The sequence below is a fragment of the Ochotona curzoniae genome, unplaced genomic scaffold (genome assembly GCF_017591425.1).
Source record: "Ochotona curzoniae isolate NIBS_2020 unplaced genomic scaffold, NIBS_Ocur_1.0 contig_4792, whole genome shotgun sequence".
Taxonomy (NCBI): Eukaryota; Metazoa; Chordata; class Mammalia; order Lagomorpha; family Ochotonidae; genus Ochotona; species Ochotona curzoniae.
The window spans coordinates 13276030-13296336 of record NW_024466389.1 but is presented as its reverse complement, the minus strand read 5'-3'; the positions used below and the strand labels follow the sequence as shown (position 1 = coordinate 13296336).

At 56.7% G+C, this 20307-nt stretch overlaps 1 protein-coding gene across 3 annotated transcripts in view; it reads right to left on the bottom strand.

The window, feature by feature from the left end:
* Positions 1 to 3175: 3175 nt before the first annotated feature.
* Positions 3176 to 20307, bottom strand: part of ALPL (alkaline phosphatase, biomineralization associated) — a 53194-nt gene continuing 36062 nt past the window's right edge. Inside the window, exons 1-11 of one of the 3 annotated variants that reach the window (XM_040988043.1) lie at positions 19084 to 19183; positions 14142 to 14261; positions 13797 to 13912; positions 12756 to 12930; positions 11933 to 12108; positions 9547 to 9690; positions 8521 to 8590; positions 6786 to 6920; positions 5241 to 5432; positions 4761 to 4880; positions 3176 to 4188 (exon numbers count right to left, since the gene is read on the bottom strand). In XM_040988043.1, coding sequence (XP_040843977.1) covers positions 3923 to 4188; positions 4761 to 4880; positions 5241 to 5432; positions 6786 to 6920; positions 8521 to 8590; positions 9547 to 9690; positions 11933 to 12108; positions 12756 to 12930; positions 13797 to 13912; positions 14142 to 14261; positions 19084 to 19144 — 1575 coding nt within the window. In that variant the 5' untranslated portion in view covers positions 19145 to 19183 and the 3' untranslated portion in view covers positions 3176 to 3922. Of the gene's footprint in view, positions 4189 to 4760; positions 4881 to 5240; positions 5433 to 6785; positions 6921 to 8520; positions 8591 to 9546; positions 9691 to 11932; positions 12109 to 12755; positions 13462 to 13796; positions 13913 to 14141; positions 14262 to 19083; positions 19248 to 20307 lie in introns of those variants that run through there. The other 2 variants (XM_040988042.1, XM_040988041.1) reach the window with 2 other exon arrangements.

The window sequence follows — 20307 nt, the reverse complement described above, 5'->3', positions numbered from 1 at the left end:
CCTTGTGGTGTCTGGTTGCTTTGGTCTCGACAGCTTCTGCTCTCACTCTCGGAGTATTCAGCTGCTGTTACTGAGTCATCCAGTCACCTGTTGCCCCAGTCTGCTTCTTAACTGACAAGAGCCAGGACTCCTAATGTGTGTTTGGAGGTTGTCTTTCCCCACCCTGAGCAGTCCTAGCACCTCCTGCCTGGTTTAGGAGACTCCTTGCTGGTCTCCAGCCTCAAAACTGGCTTCTGGGATGACCTTTCAGAAAGAATGCTCAGGGGGTGGGCCCAGCGCGGTGGCCTAGCAGCTGAAGTCCTTGCCTTGCATGCACCCAGATCCCATATGGGCGGCGGTTCTAATCCCGGCAGCTCCACTTCCCATCCAGCTCCCTGCTTGAGGCCTGGGAAAGCAGTCGAGGACGGCCCAAAGCCTTGGGACCCTGCACTCGCATACAAGACCTGGAGGAAATTTCTGGCCCCTGGCTTCAAATCAGTGCAGCACTGGCCGTTGTGGTCACTTGGGGAATGAATCATTGGATGGAAGATCTTCCTCTCTGTCTCTCTTCCTCTCTGTATATCTGACTTTGCAATAAAAATAAATAAATCTTTTTTTTTTTTTTAAGAATGCTCAGGGGCCAGGATTGTGGCATAGCAAGTCAAGCCACCATCTGCAATGCTGGCATCTCATATGAACATCAGTTCAATTTCCAACTGTTCTATTTCCAATCTAGCTCCCTGTTGATGGCCTGGGAAAGCAGCGAAGGACGACTCAAATGTTTGTTTTCCTGCTATATGGGAGACCAGGCCGAAGCTCTTGGCTTCAGGCTTCAGCATGACCCAACCCTGGCCATTGCAGCTATGTGGGGAGTGAACCAACAGATGGAAGATCCCTCCCTGTCTCTCAGTCTAGAACATTCCTTAGCTCTGACCATCTTCAAGGTCTACCTCCAGCTTCTTGGAACCTCTCCAAGCTCATCTCTCTGCTCGGTGCTTCCTTCTGAAGCCCCTCACATCAGCTGACCCAAAGGCCTACTGTCCTTGCCAAGCCTCAGCTTCCCCACTGCCTTCTCAGCCTTCATGCCCAATGCTGGGTGCCCCTCCCTGCCCCCGCACAGAGGGGCTGAGGACAGAGCCTCTGGCCCACTAACTCCTCTCTCCTGGGTTTGGCACTGGCTGTGGCAGGAGTTGTAAGCTGTGTCTCCATCCCAGCCAGTCACATCTGCAGGGTCTCAGGGTCAGAACACAGGGAAGCCTTGGGGCTGTGCCAAGTAGGAGAGCTCTGCCCACTCTGTCACTCCAGTTGACCCTGCAGAAATAGGGCTGCACTGCTAGGCAGGGCTTCCAACTTTCCCAAAAAAGCCGTGCGGTGGAACTAGCACTGTAGCACTACAGGTTAAGCCACCGGCTGTTCTCCTTTGATCCAGGTCTCTGCTAATGTGCCTGGGAAGAAAGTCCAGGTACCTGGCCTCCTGCCACTCTAGTGGGAGCTCCAGATGGAGTTACTACTTCTGGCTGCAGCCTGGCCCTGAGCCGGAGCAGGGAGGACGGTGGATAGAACACCTCTCTGTTTTCAACTTTCTCTGTTGCTCTTTCAAAGAAATTATTTTTGAAAGTCTGAAATCCAGATCTTACGTGAAATCTCCTCGTTTCCTGAGATGTGGCAAGGGGGTGGGCTTTGGGCATAGCGGCTAAGGACACAGCATGATCACAATGCCTGGTTTGTGTGCAGACTCTGCCTGCCCTCCAGCACTACATGACTTCAGGCCTTGGGTCCCTGCTCCCTCTGCGGGAGACCCAAGTGGAGTTCCCACTGCCTTCAGCTCAGCCCAGCTCTGCTGGTGCGTGCATTCAGGGAGTGATCCAGTTGATCTCCGTCTCTCTGCTTTTCAAACGAGGTCTCGGAAGTGTGAGTTGGGCCATCCCCCAGCTGCCTGCACCCCTTTCTCACGACAGAAAGGGGCGGCTCGAGTGCGCGGGCAGTGATCGTGGTGCCCATAAATCCAAGGATGAGAAGGAAGCTGACAGGACAGGGCCCCACGTAGGGGTGCGCGCTCTGAAGGTGAGCCCCTGCCCTGCCACCCGCGTGGGGAACAGCCGCCCAGAAACTACATTTCCCGGTCTCCTTTGCAGCGGGGCGGGTTCAGAATCGGGGTCTCAGCCAGGGACGACGGGCGAAAGTGCGGAAGTGCTGCGCGCCACTTCCGGGAAGGCGGGGTTGGGAGGCAGGTGTGCAGTTTCCCCATCAAGTGACGGGAAATGCGTCCGGGACTTAAAGGAGGCGGCAAAGGCACCAGGTGGGGAAGGCGTGGGTCCCACGGGCCTGCTGGCGGGGGACGCCCTCTGACGTCTGCGACAGAAACCAGTTCTTACTATGTTACCTTTACTGGGGATGAGACCAAGGACGTTGCCCTGCGCAGTTCCAAGATGGAGCTTCCTTGTTTTCCTGTCGCAGCTTCAGCTTGGCTGTGCTTGCCTGGTTGCCAGGACTGCCAGGAAGCTGAGAGAGAAATCTGCTCAGGTTGCGTTTTCAATCCTTCTGACGCTCGCCCTCCGAGTTCAAATTTAACCGGCATGTGTTATAAAGTGGCTTGTTTGGGCTGCCGCGGGACCTGGCGGGCTTGGTTTGGTCATGGATGGTAAACATAGCAAGGCTGTCATTAAGTGTAGGAGCCTTGGAATCAGACAGATCTGGTTTCCAATCCTAGCTCCACACCTTGGGGGACCTGCGGCAACCCTCCCACACCCTTGTCCCCATCCATGTGAACGAGGGTGCTACACACGCCGGGGTCACCGTCACCTTTGTCACAACAGGGACTTTCGTGCCAGTAAGGCAGGAGGCATGGACTTATTTAGGGCAGTCTCATGGATGAGCACCCGGATGGAAGGTCATGCTTGCTGGGTGAGGCAGAAGCTCTGTAAGGGTGCGCCGTGGCCGACTGGCTCATCACCAAGTCCTGGGACCCCACACGGTGCCAGCTGAGCTGAATGAGCAGCTGCAAGGGGTCAGAGTCTATGGTGTGGCTGACGGGGGCCATGCAGTGGGGGTGGTCTGTCTACCATTCCATAAGACGTAGAGCCGGACACACAGGACAACTTTGTCCAGCGTCACCCAGGTAGGGAGTGGTGGATGCTGTCTCTGCTCCCCCGGCTCCCCCCAACCCCCATCTCCCAGGCCTGGAGTCCACTTCTTCCCAGAGACATGGGCCCAGTTCAGCCTCTCCCTCACTGACCACAAAGACACAGCTCTGTCCTCAGAAATATTTGGAAAGTTTTATTTAAATGTTTTGTTGTTCCCTTTGAACCAGCACCAAAGAGAAAAAAAATTTTTTTTTTCTTTGCCATTCCAAACAGGAGAGTCGCTTCAGAGAGGAGCTGGCCCTTGTGTTTGTGGCTGGGCGCGGGTGCCCCGCCGGGTGGGTCTTTCCAGCCCGGCCGTCCCGGGGTAGGTGCCAGCCCTGGGAGGTGGCTTCCTGGGAGCGCTGGGTAGCCTTGGCGGAGCCCTGGGTGCACCCCTGCAGGGGGGCAGGGCTTGGGCACGGGGCCATGGGCATGACCGGGCCCAGGGGGCTCCAGGGGAATGGAGAGGGGAATGCGAAGTCGGATCCAGAACGTTCCATGGAGGCTCCAGGGCTTCTGGGCCAGAAGAAGTGTGTTTGCTAGAAAAATAAGACGCCTCTGCTGTTTGTGCTCTCTGCCCAAAGGGCAGAGGAGAGGGGAGCAGGCAGAGTGGAGGCCAGGCGTGGCCCCTTGAGGACCCCAGAAAAGGGGGTGAGGCAGGCGGCAGACTTTGGTTCCTGGGTCCCCTTTCTGGCAGTCGCAGAGGCAGTAGAGGCCTAGGCCTCCCTGCCCCTTGAGGTGTGGGCTGCTGGGCAGTGGACAGCACCGGAGAAGGAGGCTGCTTCTGTCTTGGGCTCGTGGGTGCCCAGGGCTGTGGGCCCTCAGAACAGGCTGCTCAAGAGGAGGAGGGTCAGCGGGACAAGCAGGACACCTGGGACGAGGCTGCCCGCAGAGCTGGCCCAGGCACAGTGGTCCAGGTTGGCGCCGATGCAGGCCGCGTACGCCATCACGTGGGGGATGTAGTTCTGCTCGTGTACGCCGTGCAGCAGGTGTGCCATGGGACCCTTGGCAAACACAGCCACGTCCTCCCCGCCGTGGGTCTCGTGGCGCAGGGGCACGGCAGACTGGGCCTGGTAGTTGTTGTGAGCTGGGGATGGGAAGAACAGGCTTTCTGAGAGCCTGCGAGGGGCTGGCATGGTGCCCCTAGGCTGGCCTGAAGAAGCTAAGGGTCAGGGCAGGGAAGGCTCCCCTCTGGATCACAGGATTCAAAACGAGTATACTCTGACCCAGCAGCCCACACTCTCAATCCCTAACAGGAAAAATGTCACGGGTCTGTCTGACTTGGAAACTACTGACAGGGGCAGCCTCTGGCCAGAGGCACAACTGTGGAATCATCCAACACAAAGGTACATACAACATGGACCTGGACCAAGTGGGTGGGAAGCCTGACTTTGGAATGATACATCACTATTGAGACAGTCATGATGATAATGTAGCTCCCCAAGAAGCTGCATGCAAAGCTGTATGCGGGGGAACTGAAGGTGAGAAGGCTGGCATTAGGCACCCCAAAACAGAGCTGCCCGACCGTGAGAATCACCTTGTGATAGAATATTCTGATTTCTGTCCTGGCTGTTCCCAGCCGCTGCCCTGGACCAGGTCAAGCTCTGTCCCCTCCTCCCTGGGGGCATCCTGTCCCAGTCCTGGTTCCGGGCGACTCACCGTAGTCAACCATAGAGACGTTCTCTCGCTCCCCGCCCACCACCTTGTAGCCTGGTCCGTTTCCGTACAGGATGGCTGTGAAGGGCTTCTTGTCTGTGTCGCTCACCATGGGGGCCAGGCCTGCACAGGGAGGGGCAGTCCTGGGTCACACTGGAGCCCTAGTGTCAGCCTCGTCATTCTGTCACAGTAACCCTGCTGTTTCTATCCAGCTAGTCCTGTATTCCACTGAGAGTCCCTCCTTCCCACCTCCCAGGCCATCTGTCTGCTCTGTCCTTACCCACTGTCCGTGAAGCTAGCTGCCCACTTAGCCACCTGCCCCAGCTTACTCCCTCCCCTCGCTCTAGGTTCTCCTGCCCTCCCATTACCAACCGTTTCCTCCTTCCTCAGTTATTACCGAGTCCCCACCCGACTCTTGCTCCCACACAGGTAGACAGAAGACCTGGGGTATGCCTAGTGCCAGGTCAAAGGAGGCCTGCCTACCAAAGATAGAGTTGCCACGGGGTGTGTATCCCCCAAAGGTGAAGACGTGGGAGTGGTCAGCGGTGACAACGGTCAGAGTGTCGTCCAGCGAGGTCATGGTGCCAGCCTTCCCGATGGCCCGGTCCATCTCCACGGCTTCATGAAGTGCCTGCTTGGCCTTGCCCTCGTGGTGCCCGTGGTCAATCCTGCCGCCTTGGGACACCAAGACCTTGGTCAATGGGAGACGTGCCGCCCAGCCCCATGGTCTTCCCCTGCATTATTCTCTCTTGGTGACACAGAAGGACAGCACCCACTGCTGGGAGCTGCTCTGGGCCAGTTGCACACGTGCCACCCCTTATAGCTACAGAGGCCAAAGAGGAGTAGGGTGTGGCCAGGGCAAAGGCCACACATATGCAGTGGAGTTGAATCTAGGTATGGATTCAACTGGAAGCCCCCTGGTTGTCCCTGTCCTCTGGCATGAGTCCTTGGAAGCCTAAAGCAGCTATGAGTCCTGGTGCCCGGGCTGGCTTGGCAGGCTTCTTGGAGAGCCTGGGGAAGCCACAGGCCATGCCACCTCCCCCTGGTGAGGGCAGGGACCTGGCTTTGAGCTTGGCCGAGTGGTCCAGGGCAGCGTGACCTGAGGGAACGCTGCTGGGGGTGGACACACCCAGCTCTGGGGGTCTCGAGCTCGGGCGCCAGGCTGCTTCTTCCCACCAGCCTGTGCCTGGCTGCTGGCCTGGCAGGCTAGCCAGGCAGGGCCTCCCTTTGTTGTGGCTGAGGGAGCAGCTGGCTTGGTGGGCCCGGCCTGGCCTTGTTCACAACGAGGACAGCTCCCAGGGGAGCCCACGCTAACCACCACGGGTTCCTGGCTGGTTCCTCGGCAGCACAGGCCTGTTTGGGGCTCAGCCGAGACCGCGGAGCTTCAGTGGGAACCCCGGGGTTTGGCAAGGAAGCAGCCAAAGCCGGCTGGCTGCCGCTGGCCCTGGACAGTGGGGGGGCCTGAATGCGTAAGTGTGTGCAGCCAGAGTGTGTGTGTGTGTGTGTGTGGGGACACAAGGACGGATCGGCAGGGCAGCGCAAGGCATCTTGGGGGCCTGGCTGTTGCAACTCTGTAGGATTCCAGGATCTTTATCACTTCCTCACCCTTGCTATTGTTACCGCCTGGGCCATTGTGTAACATAAGAATAACCAGAAGAGAAACATGGAGGATGTATTCTTTGTTGAGCCCTGGTTCAAGTACTTCATGTCTCTGAACTCAAGGTGATGCCCTCCTAGGGGAGGGGACAGTTTTTGGCTCTGGGTTACAGAAGTGTACAGGTACAGGTCACACAGCCAGCAGAGGGCGCCACCGAGACAAGCACTGACCCTGGACTCCAGACCTCTGGACAGCGCCAGGGAAGGCCCGGCAGAACGGACAGGCAGGGCAGGCAGGGACCTGCAAGCCTTCCTGGGCCAGCACTTCTGACTTGCTTCCAATCCCCCACCTCCACCCCAAGCCCATCCTCTCCCAGGGAAATTCTCTCCCAGGGCTATTTCAGAACCTCCTTCCTGGGTCGGAGGCCCTACCTTCCACCAGAAGGAAGAAGCCCCTGGGGTTCTTCTTCAGGATCTTGATGGCTACCTCCACCATCTCGGAGAGCGACGGGTCAGTGATGTTGTTTCTGTTCAGCTCGTACTGCATGTCGCCCGGTTCAAAGAGACCTAGGGACAGCACCGGGGTGGGGAGGGGGTGGCGTGCTGAGAGCCCCAAGGAACATGGAGTGTCTTGGGAAACAGGCCTGCTACATACAACCTGGGGTGGAGTGCATGTGGGTGGCTTTGGGAGCCACAGCTGTGCCCATAATTCCTTCCACCTTCCCCACCAGCACCACGATGAGGGGGGTAACTACATCCATTTTTCAGACAAGGAGATCAAGGGTCAGAAGGGTTTGATATCTTGCCATGTTCAGCTGGAAATCAAGTCCATGAGTGTGACTGCAGTGTGGGAGGGCATAGCACATGGCACTGTCGCCTGGATTCAGTGGGCACAGTGGGCTGTGCCGTCAACCAGGAGGCTGGGGACCTTGTCGCTCTCTCCTGCAACCGCTGCCTCTCCCTTGTGGCGTGTTCCCCACCCTGTCCCATGCTCCCTTGGCTCAGTGATTTTAGGTGACTCTCCAGAACACCTCCCCTCCCTGGCCAGCATGCGGGGAGTGCCTCTCAGTCAGAACCACATGCAATCCTAGGTGCTCCGGATGCATGTAGGTGATAGCCTCCAAGATGCCACCAATAACCCCACCTCCCGGAAGAGATGCCCAGACTGGCAAGGGGAGCCCTTGTATGGGGGTGGGGCTCCAGCCAACAACCAAGAATGCCCTGCAGCCCCAGGCAGCCCTGGGGTGTCTGCAACCTCAGAAGACCCAGCCAAGTCCCAACTCCGAGGAACTCCTAGACGCTATCAGGGTTTCCTCTAGTTTAAGCTGTTTCAGGATGTTTTGTTGGAAAGCAGTCGACACGTTCTCCAGTGTGTCACCAACTGCTGATGACAACCCCTGTGGACTCTGTCATCACCATCATTTGACGGAGGAAAAAGCTGAGGCCCTGAGGGAGGAGTCACTTGTCTGAGGTTACACAGCGTAGGATGGCAGAGCTAGATCAAATCCTACACTTGGGCTCTGACCCAAGAGTGGCACTTAGGCTGTGTGGGCACCTGCAAAGCACTGCACAACCCTCAGGTGGTACCAGGTGACCCAGGCAGGCAGAGAGATGTGTGTGTGTTTTTCTGGAGGATCCCCTGGTGCCCAGCCCTGAACCCATCATCTCCAGTGACCCTGCCAGGACCCAGAGCTGTGCCCCTTGGAAAATGCATGTGTGCCAAAGATTCTGCTTCCCACAGTGACAGGTGGGAAAGGGACCTTGGCCATTCACACAGTGGTGCTTAGGGCCCCAATCTACCAAGCAGGGACCTGCAGACTCCACATTCCTGGGGAGCGACAGCTATCGGGGCCCACAGAGACAGTCTGGCAGGTGCCTACCTTGGCCATGCAGCAGAGCTCATTCTGGGTCCCCACTCCACAGTGCAGGGGCTGTGGCAGGGTAAGACTTGGCCGGGCTATGCCACAGTCAGCGGTGCCCCATGCTGCAGGCTTCTCCCCTCTGAGCGTCCAGGTTTTAGCTTTCTCCTCACGCCCGCTGAGGCTGATGCCTCTGCACTGGCTGCAGCCCATGAACCAGAACCCCCCTTGTTGCCCCTCCAGGCCCTTGGAGTCTGAGAGCAAAGGCCTCTTAATTGGCCACTGGGTGCTCCACCCCCTTCACTTACCCAAGAGGTAGTCCACGGAATAGGGGTCAAGGGCCAGGAGTTCGGTGCGATTCCAGACGTAGTGGGAGTGCTAGGAGGAAGGGGCTGTGTCAGCAGCTGTAGGGCTGGGGACCCCGGAGGACTACCCTGGCTGGCGCCATCTGGAGCACATGACCATTTCCTTTGACTGCTTAAGATGCTCCCTCTGACACGGCTTTATTCCAGAAATGACAAACCTGAGGGCAGTTATGAGGCCCAGCGTGGCAGGGCTTGATCTGCCCAAGGTCAGGAATGCCAGGCAAGTGGACCCTGGGGCAAAGAGCAGGGGTAGGTCACCAGGGACCCTGAGTGCCTGCTGCAAGGTGTGAGCCGGGGGTCTGGGGCCATGGGGAACCAGGGTGTTGTGAGGCCCCATCCAGGAGGAGGATAAAGGTGGAGCTGCTTCCCCATATGTGGCAGTCACACAGTGCCATCCCAGCCAGGCAGGACCAGGGATCCAGGCACTGCCAAAAACCTACCTTGGGAGCATCAGAGGCTGCCTGGGGCTGCAATGTGGGGGTCCAGCCCCCACACCTGCTTTCCTGTGTTCCCACTGGCTCTTTGCATCAGCCCCATGAAGTGGCAAAGAGGGAATGGACTGCCGAACCCACTCTCTGGGTGCTGTTTTCTAGGGCATGACTAATGCAGGTCCAAAGTCCCTACCTGATCCAGCCTGCACTGGGCCATGGCCTGGGCCCCCTGTCTGCCCACCTTGGGGGTCTAGACTGAGCTCCAGCCTAATCACCCCCCCGCCTAGGAAGAAAAGGGCCAAACTCCACCTCTGGTTCCATGATAAGATCCTGAGGCAGGGAGGCTGGGCAGCTCCAGCTTGGGCAGGAAGGAACCAAGGGATCCCCTATTAAGAGGCATCCTCATCTCTTTTGGGCTGCCTGAGGCTACCCTGGGAGGAACCAGGACCCCCCCATTCCACAGAGGGGAACATGAGGCCTAGAGAAGGTCATGGGGCCCCATTGCTGCTCACGCTGCCTCTGCCTTTGAACTTGCTACCTTGTGCCTGGGTTTGAAGGTCTTCCAGATGTTAACGAGTTCCAGGCCATCCAGCCTCGTGCCCCTGGCCTTCTCGTCCATCTCATACTCCACGTCAGTTCTATTTTTGGGATACATGTACTTGCGGCCGCCACCCATGATCACCTAAAGGAAACAAAATCATCAGGATGCTGCATTCTAAGCTCTCCCAATGGCCCTGGCCACTGGGCTCTGGCACCCTGAGCCCTCCTGGGACACTGCCGCAGCCTGCTGAGTCCTGAGTTCTGTTCTCTTTCTGCCACCGTTCAGCAGGGGCATGTAACATTGTGAGTCACAGGGGTCCCTGGACTGGGCTCCTGGGTGAAACAGCCCCAGGCTATTGGTCCTCTGCCTGCACTGGCTTTCTGGAAGCAGACACTTAAATCCTGCCTATAAGGGAACAAGGCACCCAGAGCATGTCAGGCGCTGAGCACCAAGAGGCACAAGCCCATGCCACTTGGGACTATGGCTACAAAGCAATCCTTGCTTCTTGGGTTCCCAGATAAAAAGGTGCAACTGCCAATAAGCGGCAGAATTGGGACCTGAGCCCGGGGCCTCTTGAACTCGGAGGAGGAACGAGGACAGGGACTCCAGGGACCTGAGCTCCCACGCGGACAGGCAGGATGCCCTGGGCGAGGCTCTGGCCGGGAGGTCTCTGGGGCAGCACAGCTGGGAGGCAGCTGGCCGCAGCCCGGGCAAACAGCGTGGCCGGCCCAGTGACTGTGTAGTCACCACTGGGCTAATTTTACCCAGCACGGCTGCTGTGTGCGGCAGACGGACGCGGGCCTGTTTGTTTTCCTTGGGAGTCCATGTTTGAAGTCCTGACTATTTTTAAAATGGGGGCCAAGAGCATAACAGCCACCGCCCGTGGTGTCCACCACGCTGGTGTCCTCTTGTCACCGCGGGCGCCAGCCCAGGCTGCTTCCCCTGGCCAACACCTTGGGAAAGCTGAGGCTGGCCCAGGTCTCACATTCCTAGGTCTGGCAGCTCACAGACCCCTTCTCTGCCTTCCGCTCTCAGACCCCAGCCAGCTGGCCAGGCCGGTGGCGTAGGGGCACCTGATTCTGGTGCTCATTGACCAAGGGTGTGTCATTTAACCCTGTGGCCCTCATTTTCCTAACTTGTGAAAGGGGAGCCTGCCCCTGCCACACACACGCAGTCCCATCACAGGAGTCACTGTAGAGTCCAGCGTCCAGAGTCCAGCACTGCTGCATAGGCTTCCAGGGGGAGGGTTCCTGCTGCCAAGCCCAACTGCCAGCTGCAGCCTGGCGCTCTGGAGGCGGGGCAGGCCATGAGGAATGAAGGACCCCAGGTCGCGGGACCCGTGTCCCCTTAGTGTTCCCACAGAAGCTGACCCCGTGGCATTTTCCAGTGAAAACCAAAGGCCCCAATCTTCTCGCCTGGAGTCTCCTGGTTTCCGTCCCCAGGAGGGCCCACACCCGGGCTCATTAAACTCCCAAATAATAGACTTGCTGTCGGGCCTCAGGATTTGGGTTTGTGTCTTCTTTCTTTCCTCCTTTTATAAGCAAAAGATATTTATTTTCAGGGAAGACACCAGTATTTCTGCGTCATGTATAGTCGGGGAGGGGGGATTGGCAGCTTGTGGGGCAGTGGGGTGAGAGGGCAGATGGAGGTAGGGAGACAAGTTAGAGGAGAGGACAGGGCTCACACACCCCATGCCCCTGTGGAGCACCACCCCCCCCACCATAACCCAAAGTGTCTCCCCTCTGTGCAGCTCCTCCTCATGCGCCTGACCCCATCTCAGGCTGGCAAGTTCTCCAAGCACTATTGGTAATCACAGCCCAGGTTGAGGCCACTGGGGAAACCAAGGCCTGGGGTGTCAGGGGAGACAGGCCGCAGGCCAGATGTCTGCTCTCTGAGGGCTCAGCAGGTCCACTTGTCCTGAACTGGAGCCAGCCTGCACTAGCCACCATGTCTGCCAGCTCTCCTAAGACGTGCTGTTGAGTGTACAGTCACACGCCTGTGCTTGCAGGGCAGGCTCTCCCTCAGACAGCCCCCATGCTGCATCGTGTGTGTGTGTGTGTGTGTGTGTGTGTGTGTGTGTGTGTGTGTGTGTGTGTATTGGGGGCATGGTGCCAGGGACCAATTTATGAAATAATCCCCAGGCGCCTGGTTCCGGGGCTGCGGTGGGCACGTGAGGGGTCACTCTACAGCCACACCGCAGAGCAATCCTCTAGGGCCTGCCTGCCCCAACCACAAATCCCCTAATGGACTGGGAGCCCTCCCAGGTGTGTGGGGAGCCAGGCCAAGGCCGCCGCTCCCAGACCAGCCTAGGCCTGAGGTCTCCTGCCCGCTACGGGCCCCACCTCACAAGCCCGTGCCCGCCCTGGCCACACGACACACTCACGTCAATGTCCCTGATGTTGTGCATGAGCTGGTAGGCGATGTCCTTACAGCCCTGGCTCAGGGCCTCTGGGGGCATCTCGTTGTCCGAGTACCAGTCCCGATCAGCCGAGTGGGCATAAGCAGCACTGGGGGTGGCATGGTTCACTCGCGTGGTGGTCACGATGCCCACAGACTTCCCTGGGGTGTAGGAGGCAGGGGTTGGCTCACTGTGCGATGGGTGCCCCAGATGCTTTCTCCCCTACCCCAGCTAACTACCAGTATGTGCCACTGACCACTGGGTCTCAGTCTTTCCACCAGCACACAAGGTGGCTGGCAGCTGCCAAATAGTCTTGGGGCTAGGAGCCCCTCCCTCCACCCTGCAGGATGTGGCTTTTCAGCCTGGAGCTGTGAGCACTGGGCCAGAGTCTTCCCTGTCACCTGGGATAACTCCTGGGGAGGACACCCTAAAGACTCATGGGGTAGAGGGTGGGAGAGTCTCTTGCACCCTGTGCTGGCACCTCCCAGTTTCCAGAAGGGAGGGGAGGAAGCAGGCATGCACTGACCCTGAAGAGCCAGCCCTGGTGGGGCCCTCTACACTCCTCACACCAAACCTAGGAGGGGCTTCATTCACATGGCCACTCTATGGTTGATGGGAAACTTAGGGCACTGACCTAAGGTCAGCCCAGGGGCCTCCACCCGGGAGGGGATTCCAGGACTGCTGCTCAGATGCTCAGAGCACTGGAGCTGGGAGGTCGCAAGGCTTCCTTTACTGGCCTCTCCTTGCTACGCGGGTGCAAAAACTGAGGTTAGACCAGCCCACCCACACCCGTCACGCCCCAGCTTACCAGCGTCCTTGGCCCATCGCAGGATAGAGGTGACCTCATTGCCCTGTGTGGTGTTACACTGGGAACGCTGGGTGGCCGCACTCACCCCCACAGTGCCCTCATTGGCCTTCACCCCACACAGGTAAGCGGTGGCAGTGCCCGCGCTGTCGGGGACTTGTGCATTGGTGTTGTATGTCTGCAGGGGGGAAGCTAGAGTCAGGAAGCAAACATCCCCCACCCCCAGCAAAGGGATGGGTGCAGGAGGCACACGGAGCGGTCCCCACGGGCCTAGCTGAGCCCTGCTGCCTGGCTGCTGCTTCCTCGCCCAACTCCCCAGGCTGTGGCTCAGCGGCAGGAAGGGTGGGGTCTGCCCCTCCAACACGTGGAGAAGTGTTTGGTGGAGGTCAGGGCAGGTCAACGAGGCCGCTCTTGGGTGCTGCGGTTGCAGCAGCCAGCACCAAGAGGACCGGCAGGTAAGTCCTGGAGAAAGGCACGGGGCTTGAGTGCTCTGTGTCCCAGCCCCGGCCTGAGCCTCCATCAACAGGTTGACTCCATCAACCTGTCTCCTTCCCCACCAGCTGGAGAGCTCCTCCAAGGCACAGGAAACCCTGCAGGATGTTGTGGAGCCCCAACAACAACCACACCCAGCAGATGGAATCAGTAACCTAGAGAACACACACCATGTCAGGAGAGAACCTGAATTGCATGGCCAGACCACCCTGCAGGTGCAGCCAATCTGCAGGGGGTGGGTCAAGGGTCAGCATGGGGAGGTGCTGAGCACTGGGCCGGGGGGGGGGGTCTGGCCAGTGCTGTGTTCTTGTTTGACCCTTGGTTAGATGGGCAGACACCGGCGGTTTGGGGAAGTGACCGCGACAGCTTGCACACCTCTTCTCTGCATTCCATGTCACTGTAAAGATCTCTGATCTCTGCTGCTCCTTTCACAGTTGACTGGGGACCCAGGCAGTCTGCTTCTGCCACCTCCTGCCCTTCCCTCCCCGACCCAACCCCGTGGGCCAGTTTGAGAGATAGGAGGCTCAGGCTGGGTGGGCTTGAGGGGCTCACCTTGGAGAGGGCAACGAAGGGGAACTTGTCCATCTCCAGCCTGGTCTCCTCCCCGGTGTGGTGATGGAGTTGACCCTTGAGGATGCGGGCCGCTGTCACGGTGGACACCCCCATCCCTGTCGGGGGCAGAGGAGGGAGGATTTCAGTTTCTTGAGTGCCCAGAGCTCCCCAATTTGGTGCCGAGCTAGGCTGGGGCAGTGGGCACCCCTTACTCCCTTCCTTCCCTGGACCCAGACCTCACGGGTCTGCAGCCTCACGACCTCCCCACTTCTTACACCCCCTCAGCTCAGCCTCTTCAGCACAGCCCCTCCCCGAGCCTGCCTCCCTTCCCTCCCCAGGCCTCACCATCCCCCAGGAACATGATGATGTTCTTCGCCACCTTGGTGTTGAGCTTCTGAAGCCCCAGGGCGTTTTTCAGGGTCTGCTGGGCTTGGTCCCTCCAGTACTTGGGGTCCTTCTCTTTCTCTGTGTAGAGAGGGGGGCAAAATGATTTCACCCCCAGACTTGCAGATCCCCCGCCCCTCCCTGCTGAGGCCTGGGAGGTCTGAGCTGGGAGATAACCGCAGTGGCGCACCTCAGACAACACACCTAGCAATTTGCAAACACGTGCCTGCCCAAGCCCTCAGACGATCCTGTGGGCCTGGAGTCTTCTCTCCAAGGTTCATGAGGCTCAGTGACACCTAGGGCCTCACCCAAGGACACACAGCACTGGCAGGCACAGGCAAAGCCGGGCTCCCCCCCAAAGCCCATGCTTTTCCTGCACACCTCCAGGGGCGTTTTGCCACAACAGCAACTGAACAGGTGCAGAGCAGTAGGGAGGGCACTGTTTAACCTCCTCCCCAGCATGAAGCCTTCCAGCTGCAGGCGGCTCCAGATGTCTCCAGCCATCAGCTTCCCACTCTGCTGGGCTCACTTGACAGAGCAGGCTTGGCAGGAACCTGATGTGGTGACAGCACTAACGGCAGTGCCAGAAAGCAGGACTGCCTTCAGTTGAGTGTACTGGGTATTAAAGAACTCTGCAGTCTCACAGCTGGCTGCAGGAGGTAGCCAAGAGGAACACCTGTGTCTCTGATCCATCACCTGCTATGCGTCATCACCCAGTCTGAGATGAAGTGAGAACTACAAAGTCCTCATCCTGTTCTCCCTCTGACTCATGTGCATGTGTTCAGCGAACAGGTCTCCCATCCAAGTGCCCGGATTTGAGTCCTGCCTCTGGCTTTGGATGCCAGCCTCCAGCTAATGCAGACCCTGGAAAGGCAGTGATGAATCAAGCAACTGTGTTCTTGCCACCCATGTGGGAGACCTGGGGGAGGAACCAGTTGATAGAAGACCCTCTCTCTTTCAAATAAATCAACAACTTAAAAAACATTTAAAGGGAAACCCCAAGCTGCAGCCAACTCCCTGTCAAGTAGCTGTCACTTCCCTAAGACCCAGGGACCTTTCCTGGCAAAAGGGATTATTGGCAGAATCCCCCAAAGATCGTCCCAAGGACTGGACTAGGCAAATGGTGTCTCTGGCCCGCAGGAAAGGCTGGGAGGCAGCTCCCATCTCCTGGGACACCTTGTCCAGAGCAGAGGTCGGGTGTCCTAGGTGGGAGTCAGGGAACTAAGTGCTTGTCTTCTTGTACTCAGACCCCATGGAACCTGTCCAGAGGAAGCCAGAAGTTGGAGGTGGGATCCCCTCTTCCCATAGTACTGCCCCCTGTGAGAACTTGAAGGGTCTTGTCCAAGGCCATGTTGCATGGCTGTGTGTGAGTTGGGGGGGAGGCAGAAGCCTCCCCTCTGGCTCCCCTTAGGCCCATGCTTGCTTCTGTGGCAGCGCAGGGAACAGCTCCTAGTCTCCTAGTCTCTGCTGTGACATGTCTCATGTGGCGCCAGCCCCGTGCATGCTCCAAGCAAGCTAGGAAATCACACTAGGAAATGAGGTAGCCTTGGGCTCAGGCACACCCAGGGCCCTGCCTCAAGAAGCCTCCCCTTGGGCCCGGCACGAGAGTGTAGCAGTTAAAGTCCTTGAACGCATCGGGATCCCATGTGGGTGCCGGTTCTAATCCCAGCAGCCCCACTTCCCATCCAGCTCCCTGCTTGTGCCCTGGGAAAGCAGTGTAAGACCACCAAAGGCTTTGGGACCCTGCACCCATGTGGGAGACCCGGAAGAGCTCCTGGCTCCTGGCTTCAGATCGGTGCAACTCCAGCCGTTGTGACTGCTTGGGAAGTGAACCATCAGATGGAAGATCTTCCTCTCTCTCTCTCCTCTCTGTATATCTGCCTTTCCAATAAAATAAAAACAGAAGAAGCTTCCCCTTGGGCTACCCTGTCCCCTTTGGTCACATCATGGGCCTTGGACTCCTAATCTTCATTTCTAAAATATAAGAATGCAAAGCTGAGGCATCCAGGTAGTGCACACTTGACAGATAGACTGATTTAACACAGAGGGAACCAATGTTCATGGTGAGGGTGGGCCACCCACACAGAAATACCAATCATGAGTGGGCCAGGGCATCCCTGTGAGGTGAGGAAGCCCAGGATGGGTCCCCAGGCAAGGGCAAGAGAGGGCATCTCCTTGTTACCCATCTGTTTCATGAGGTAGGTGTGGTGCCTTCATTGAATAATCAAGTGAAGCTTTCTGGGATTTTTATGGTGCCTCCATGTGGCGTTTAACTTCCTGTGGCCAGCACAGCGTCTCCTCCTTCCTGGGAAGGTGGGTGTGATTGACAGGTGAGCAGGTAAAGCTCCCAAAGATCCCAGCACACCTACCTCCAACTCACTCCCCGCCTACTTCCGCATCTCACCACCACCCTCACGACAGCCTGAACTCCAACTCCATCTCTGCAGGTGCCAGACCTTGTAGGCAGAGACCCCAGCTGGGAGTCTGGACACCTCTACCCTTTCTATCCAGACAGCTGCCCTCAGGCAAGTTCTTCCTGTCCCTGTGTCTGCCCTAGAAAATTCAAGGGACCGCAGCACACAAAGGCCAGGCCAGTGTCCAGGCCAATGGTTTGGATCAGAGGTTCTGCCTGTTCTTGCCCACCTCAACCTACGCATCACATCATAACACCCTTGGTCACATGGTCTCCACAGCCTCGTAGTGCCTCCCAGGTCAGGGATGGGCTTCTGCCCGACCTGACCACCCACTGCTGTCACCTATGGCCTGGCAGATCCTGGGGTTGGACTGACTGTCAGCCTGCCCTGCAGCTGCTGTTCTCATAGCCCCGGCCATGTCCCCAGATGCCCTGCTCCCCTCTGACCCTGCTGGCCTGGGAAGCAGGCAAGGTTGGAGCCCTTGCTTCTGTAACCAGAACCACCTCCCACAGTTCCTGAAGAGGCTCAGTAGGGGACAAACTGACATCCTCTCAGGGAACCAGTTTAAAGTAATGAGGCTCTGGACTACTGAATGTCAGCAGACTATTGTTTCCGGAGATGGTGCAATGGCACAGATGTTAACAAACAGGGTGCAGGGGACAGCATGGTCAGAATATGCCATGGGCTACCACATGCATGCTGTTCACAATTGGTGGTCTGTGTCCAGCACAGTAGGCGCAAACCTGGTCATTCCCTGTGGCACAGGAGTCCAGGACCAGATCTAGGTAGTGGCCACGTAAGTATAAATACATGTAAAAATTCATCACACTAAAAAAAAAATTCATCATGCTACACAGCTAAAAACAAGTCTGGGCCCCTTATTATAGTCAGGAAGTAGGAGTGCCCACATTGTGGTACAGCAGGTTAAGCTGCCTCTTAGGATATTGGTGACCCAGATCAGACTGCCAGCTCAAGTCCTGCCTGCTCCACTTCCAAAGCAGCTCCCTGCTAATGCACCTCGTGATGGCTCAAGTACTTGGGTTCCTGCCACCACATGGGAGCCATGGCTATTGCAGGTATCTGGGGATTGAACCAGTGGATGGAAGATTTCTGTTATTCTGCCTTTAAATAAACAAAAATAGATTTTTTAAAAAAAGGGCAATGACCCTCATGCCAATGTGACCTCGTGTCCCCAAAATCACACACTGGCTGTCAGTGGGAGCATGGTCCTGGGGATCCCACAACTCAGGGTGTATCCCCGGTCATGGAGCCAACAGCATCTGCACCTCCTTACTGTTAGGATGTCCTCGTCCTGAGCCATTCCTGGGGCTGCTGTAATTCCCCCGGGAGTCCGAGGAGCAGGAATCATCTCCACTGGACAGATGGGAAAACTGACACTTAGGGAAGGCCAAGGGGATTTCCAGTTCCATCAAGGACGAAGTGAGGACAAATCCCCTTCTGCAACCACAGATACGGAAATGCTAGAAAAAAGTTCGCAACCCAAACCAGCACATGGCTGAAAGGAAATCCCCAGGAGGCAGGATGGAGGAGGGAATCCAGGCCAGAGGGGCACACAGAGCCTGTGACCGAGGGACCGAACGTCAGTGCAGAGGCAGGAGCCAGCAGATGCTGTTTGAATGTACTCGTTCGTCTAGGAGCAGTGGAAGGATAGAAAGTCATGAGCAACACAAACTCAACTCCAAGCCTGAGCCTGGTCTAACAAGTGGTCTGCCTGCAGCACCAGAGCCACATACACATTGTCCAGAATCAGTTGAATCCCTAGCACCCCGAAGGAATCAAACATAACATCGTGCAAATAGTTCCATATGAATGGCTAACCAAATCAAGACACAAAGTGGTGATGAGCTAAACAACAAGGGAACTTAACATAATGAAGAACAAGCAGAAGTTAGTGCACTGAGATCTGGAAGCATCTAAAAAATTAGGGATATTTCAGATTATTAAAGGCAAAAGAGAAAATAAAAAGTCTTAATTCAAGAACATTAAAAAGAAATGGGAAAAAGAATGACCAATCTGGAGGGTATTATGGAGCAGTAGGCTGCCATCTCCAATGCTGACACTGATTGGAATCACTGGTTGAGTCCCAAGTGCTTCCCTTCTCATCCAGCTTCCTGCTGGCACATGGGAAAGCAGCAGAAGACAGCCCAGGTACCTGGCTCTTGCCACCAAAATAGGAGACAGAGATGGATTCTGGGTTCCTGGCTATGGCCTGGACCATCCTCAGCCACACAGTCATTTGGGAAGTGAACCAGTGGATGGAAAATCTCTGTCTCTTGCTCTCTTTATGTCACTCTGCTGTCAAATAATGTATGCAGAAGCAGAGCCAAGATTTCCCGCTAAGAACACTTTACCTCCGCCTCTTAAACACCTTGGATGATTCTTCGACCTTGACCATAGATATGGCCCTCATTCCTACCCCCATCTAGACCAGGTCTTCCCTTCCTTCACCTATGCTCCCCCAATCCTACCTGGCACAAAGGTGCTGGCAAGACAGGTACCAATGGCCAGTACTAAGAATGGTGAAATCATGGTGCACCAACAAGACCTGCTTCCTCCTGGGAGCCGAGATGCAGCAGGGGCGGCTGGGTAGCAGTGGGCTGGCTGAGGTCAGCTGTTAGCCGATGTTCCAATCCTAGAAATAACCAAAGAGACACGTGAGGAAAAAAATCAGAGCTCCATCCTCCATTCACTTGTTCATTCCTTGATTCATTCAACAGTAGGTAGCCCAGGATGAGTGTAGGAATGGACACAGAGTCCTTCCCAGGAAACTTAACCCCACACATAGTTGTGTAAGGAGGGATAAATCCCAAGCTGCAAGGCAGTCACCCACTCCCAGTTCCAACTCAGCGTCTCCCAGAAGGCAATTTCACATAGTGCCCAGCAAATGACGGCATGCATGACTCCCGGGGGGCTGCAAGCCCAGTCTCAGCCCTACACCGAGACCCTGACAGCATCTCTTCTCCTTTTACTGTTATTTTTTTTTTAAGATTTATTTTATTTATTGCAAAGTCAGATATACAGAGAGGAGGAGAGACAGAGAGGAAGATCCTCCATCCGATGATTCACTCCCCAAGTGAGCTGCAACGGCCGATACTATGCCGATCCGAAGCCAGGAGCCAGGAACTTCTTGCAGGTCTCCCACACGGGTGCAGGGTCCCAAAGCTTTGGGCTGTCCTCGACTGCTTTCCCAGGCCACAAGCAGGGAGCTGGATGGGAAGTGGAGCTGCCGGGATTAGAACCAGCACCCATATGGGATCCTGGTGCGTTCAAGGCGAGGACTTCAGCTGCTAGGCCATGCCACTGGGCCCTTTACTGTTATTTTTAAAAATTTGATATGCATGGGCCCGGCATGGTGGCCTAGTGCCTCAAGTCCTCACCTTGAACACACCGAGATCCCATATGGGCGATGGTTCTAACCCCAGCAACCCCACTTCCTATCCAAGCTCCCTGCTTATAGCCTGGGAAAGCAGTTGAGGACAGCCCAAAGCTTTGGAACCTTGCACCCATGTGGGAGACCTGGAGGAAGTTCCTGGCTCCTGGCTTTGGATCAATGCAGCACCAGCCGTTACGTTCACTTGGGGAGTGAATAAGCAGATGGAAAGTCTTTCTGTCTCTCCTCTCTGTATATCACTTTACAATAAAAATTAAAAACAAAACAAAAAAATCTTTTAAAAATTTTGAAATGCAATTAC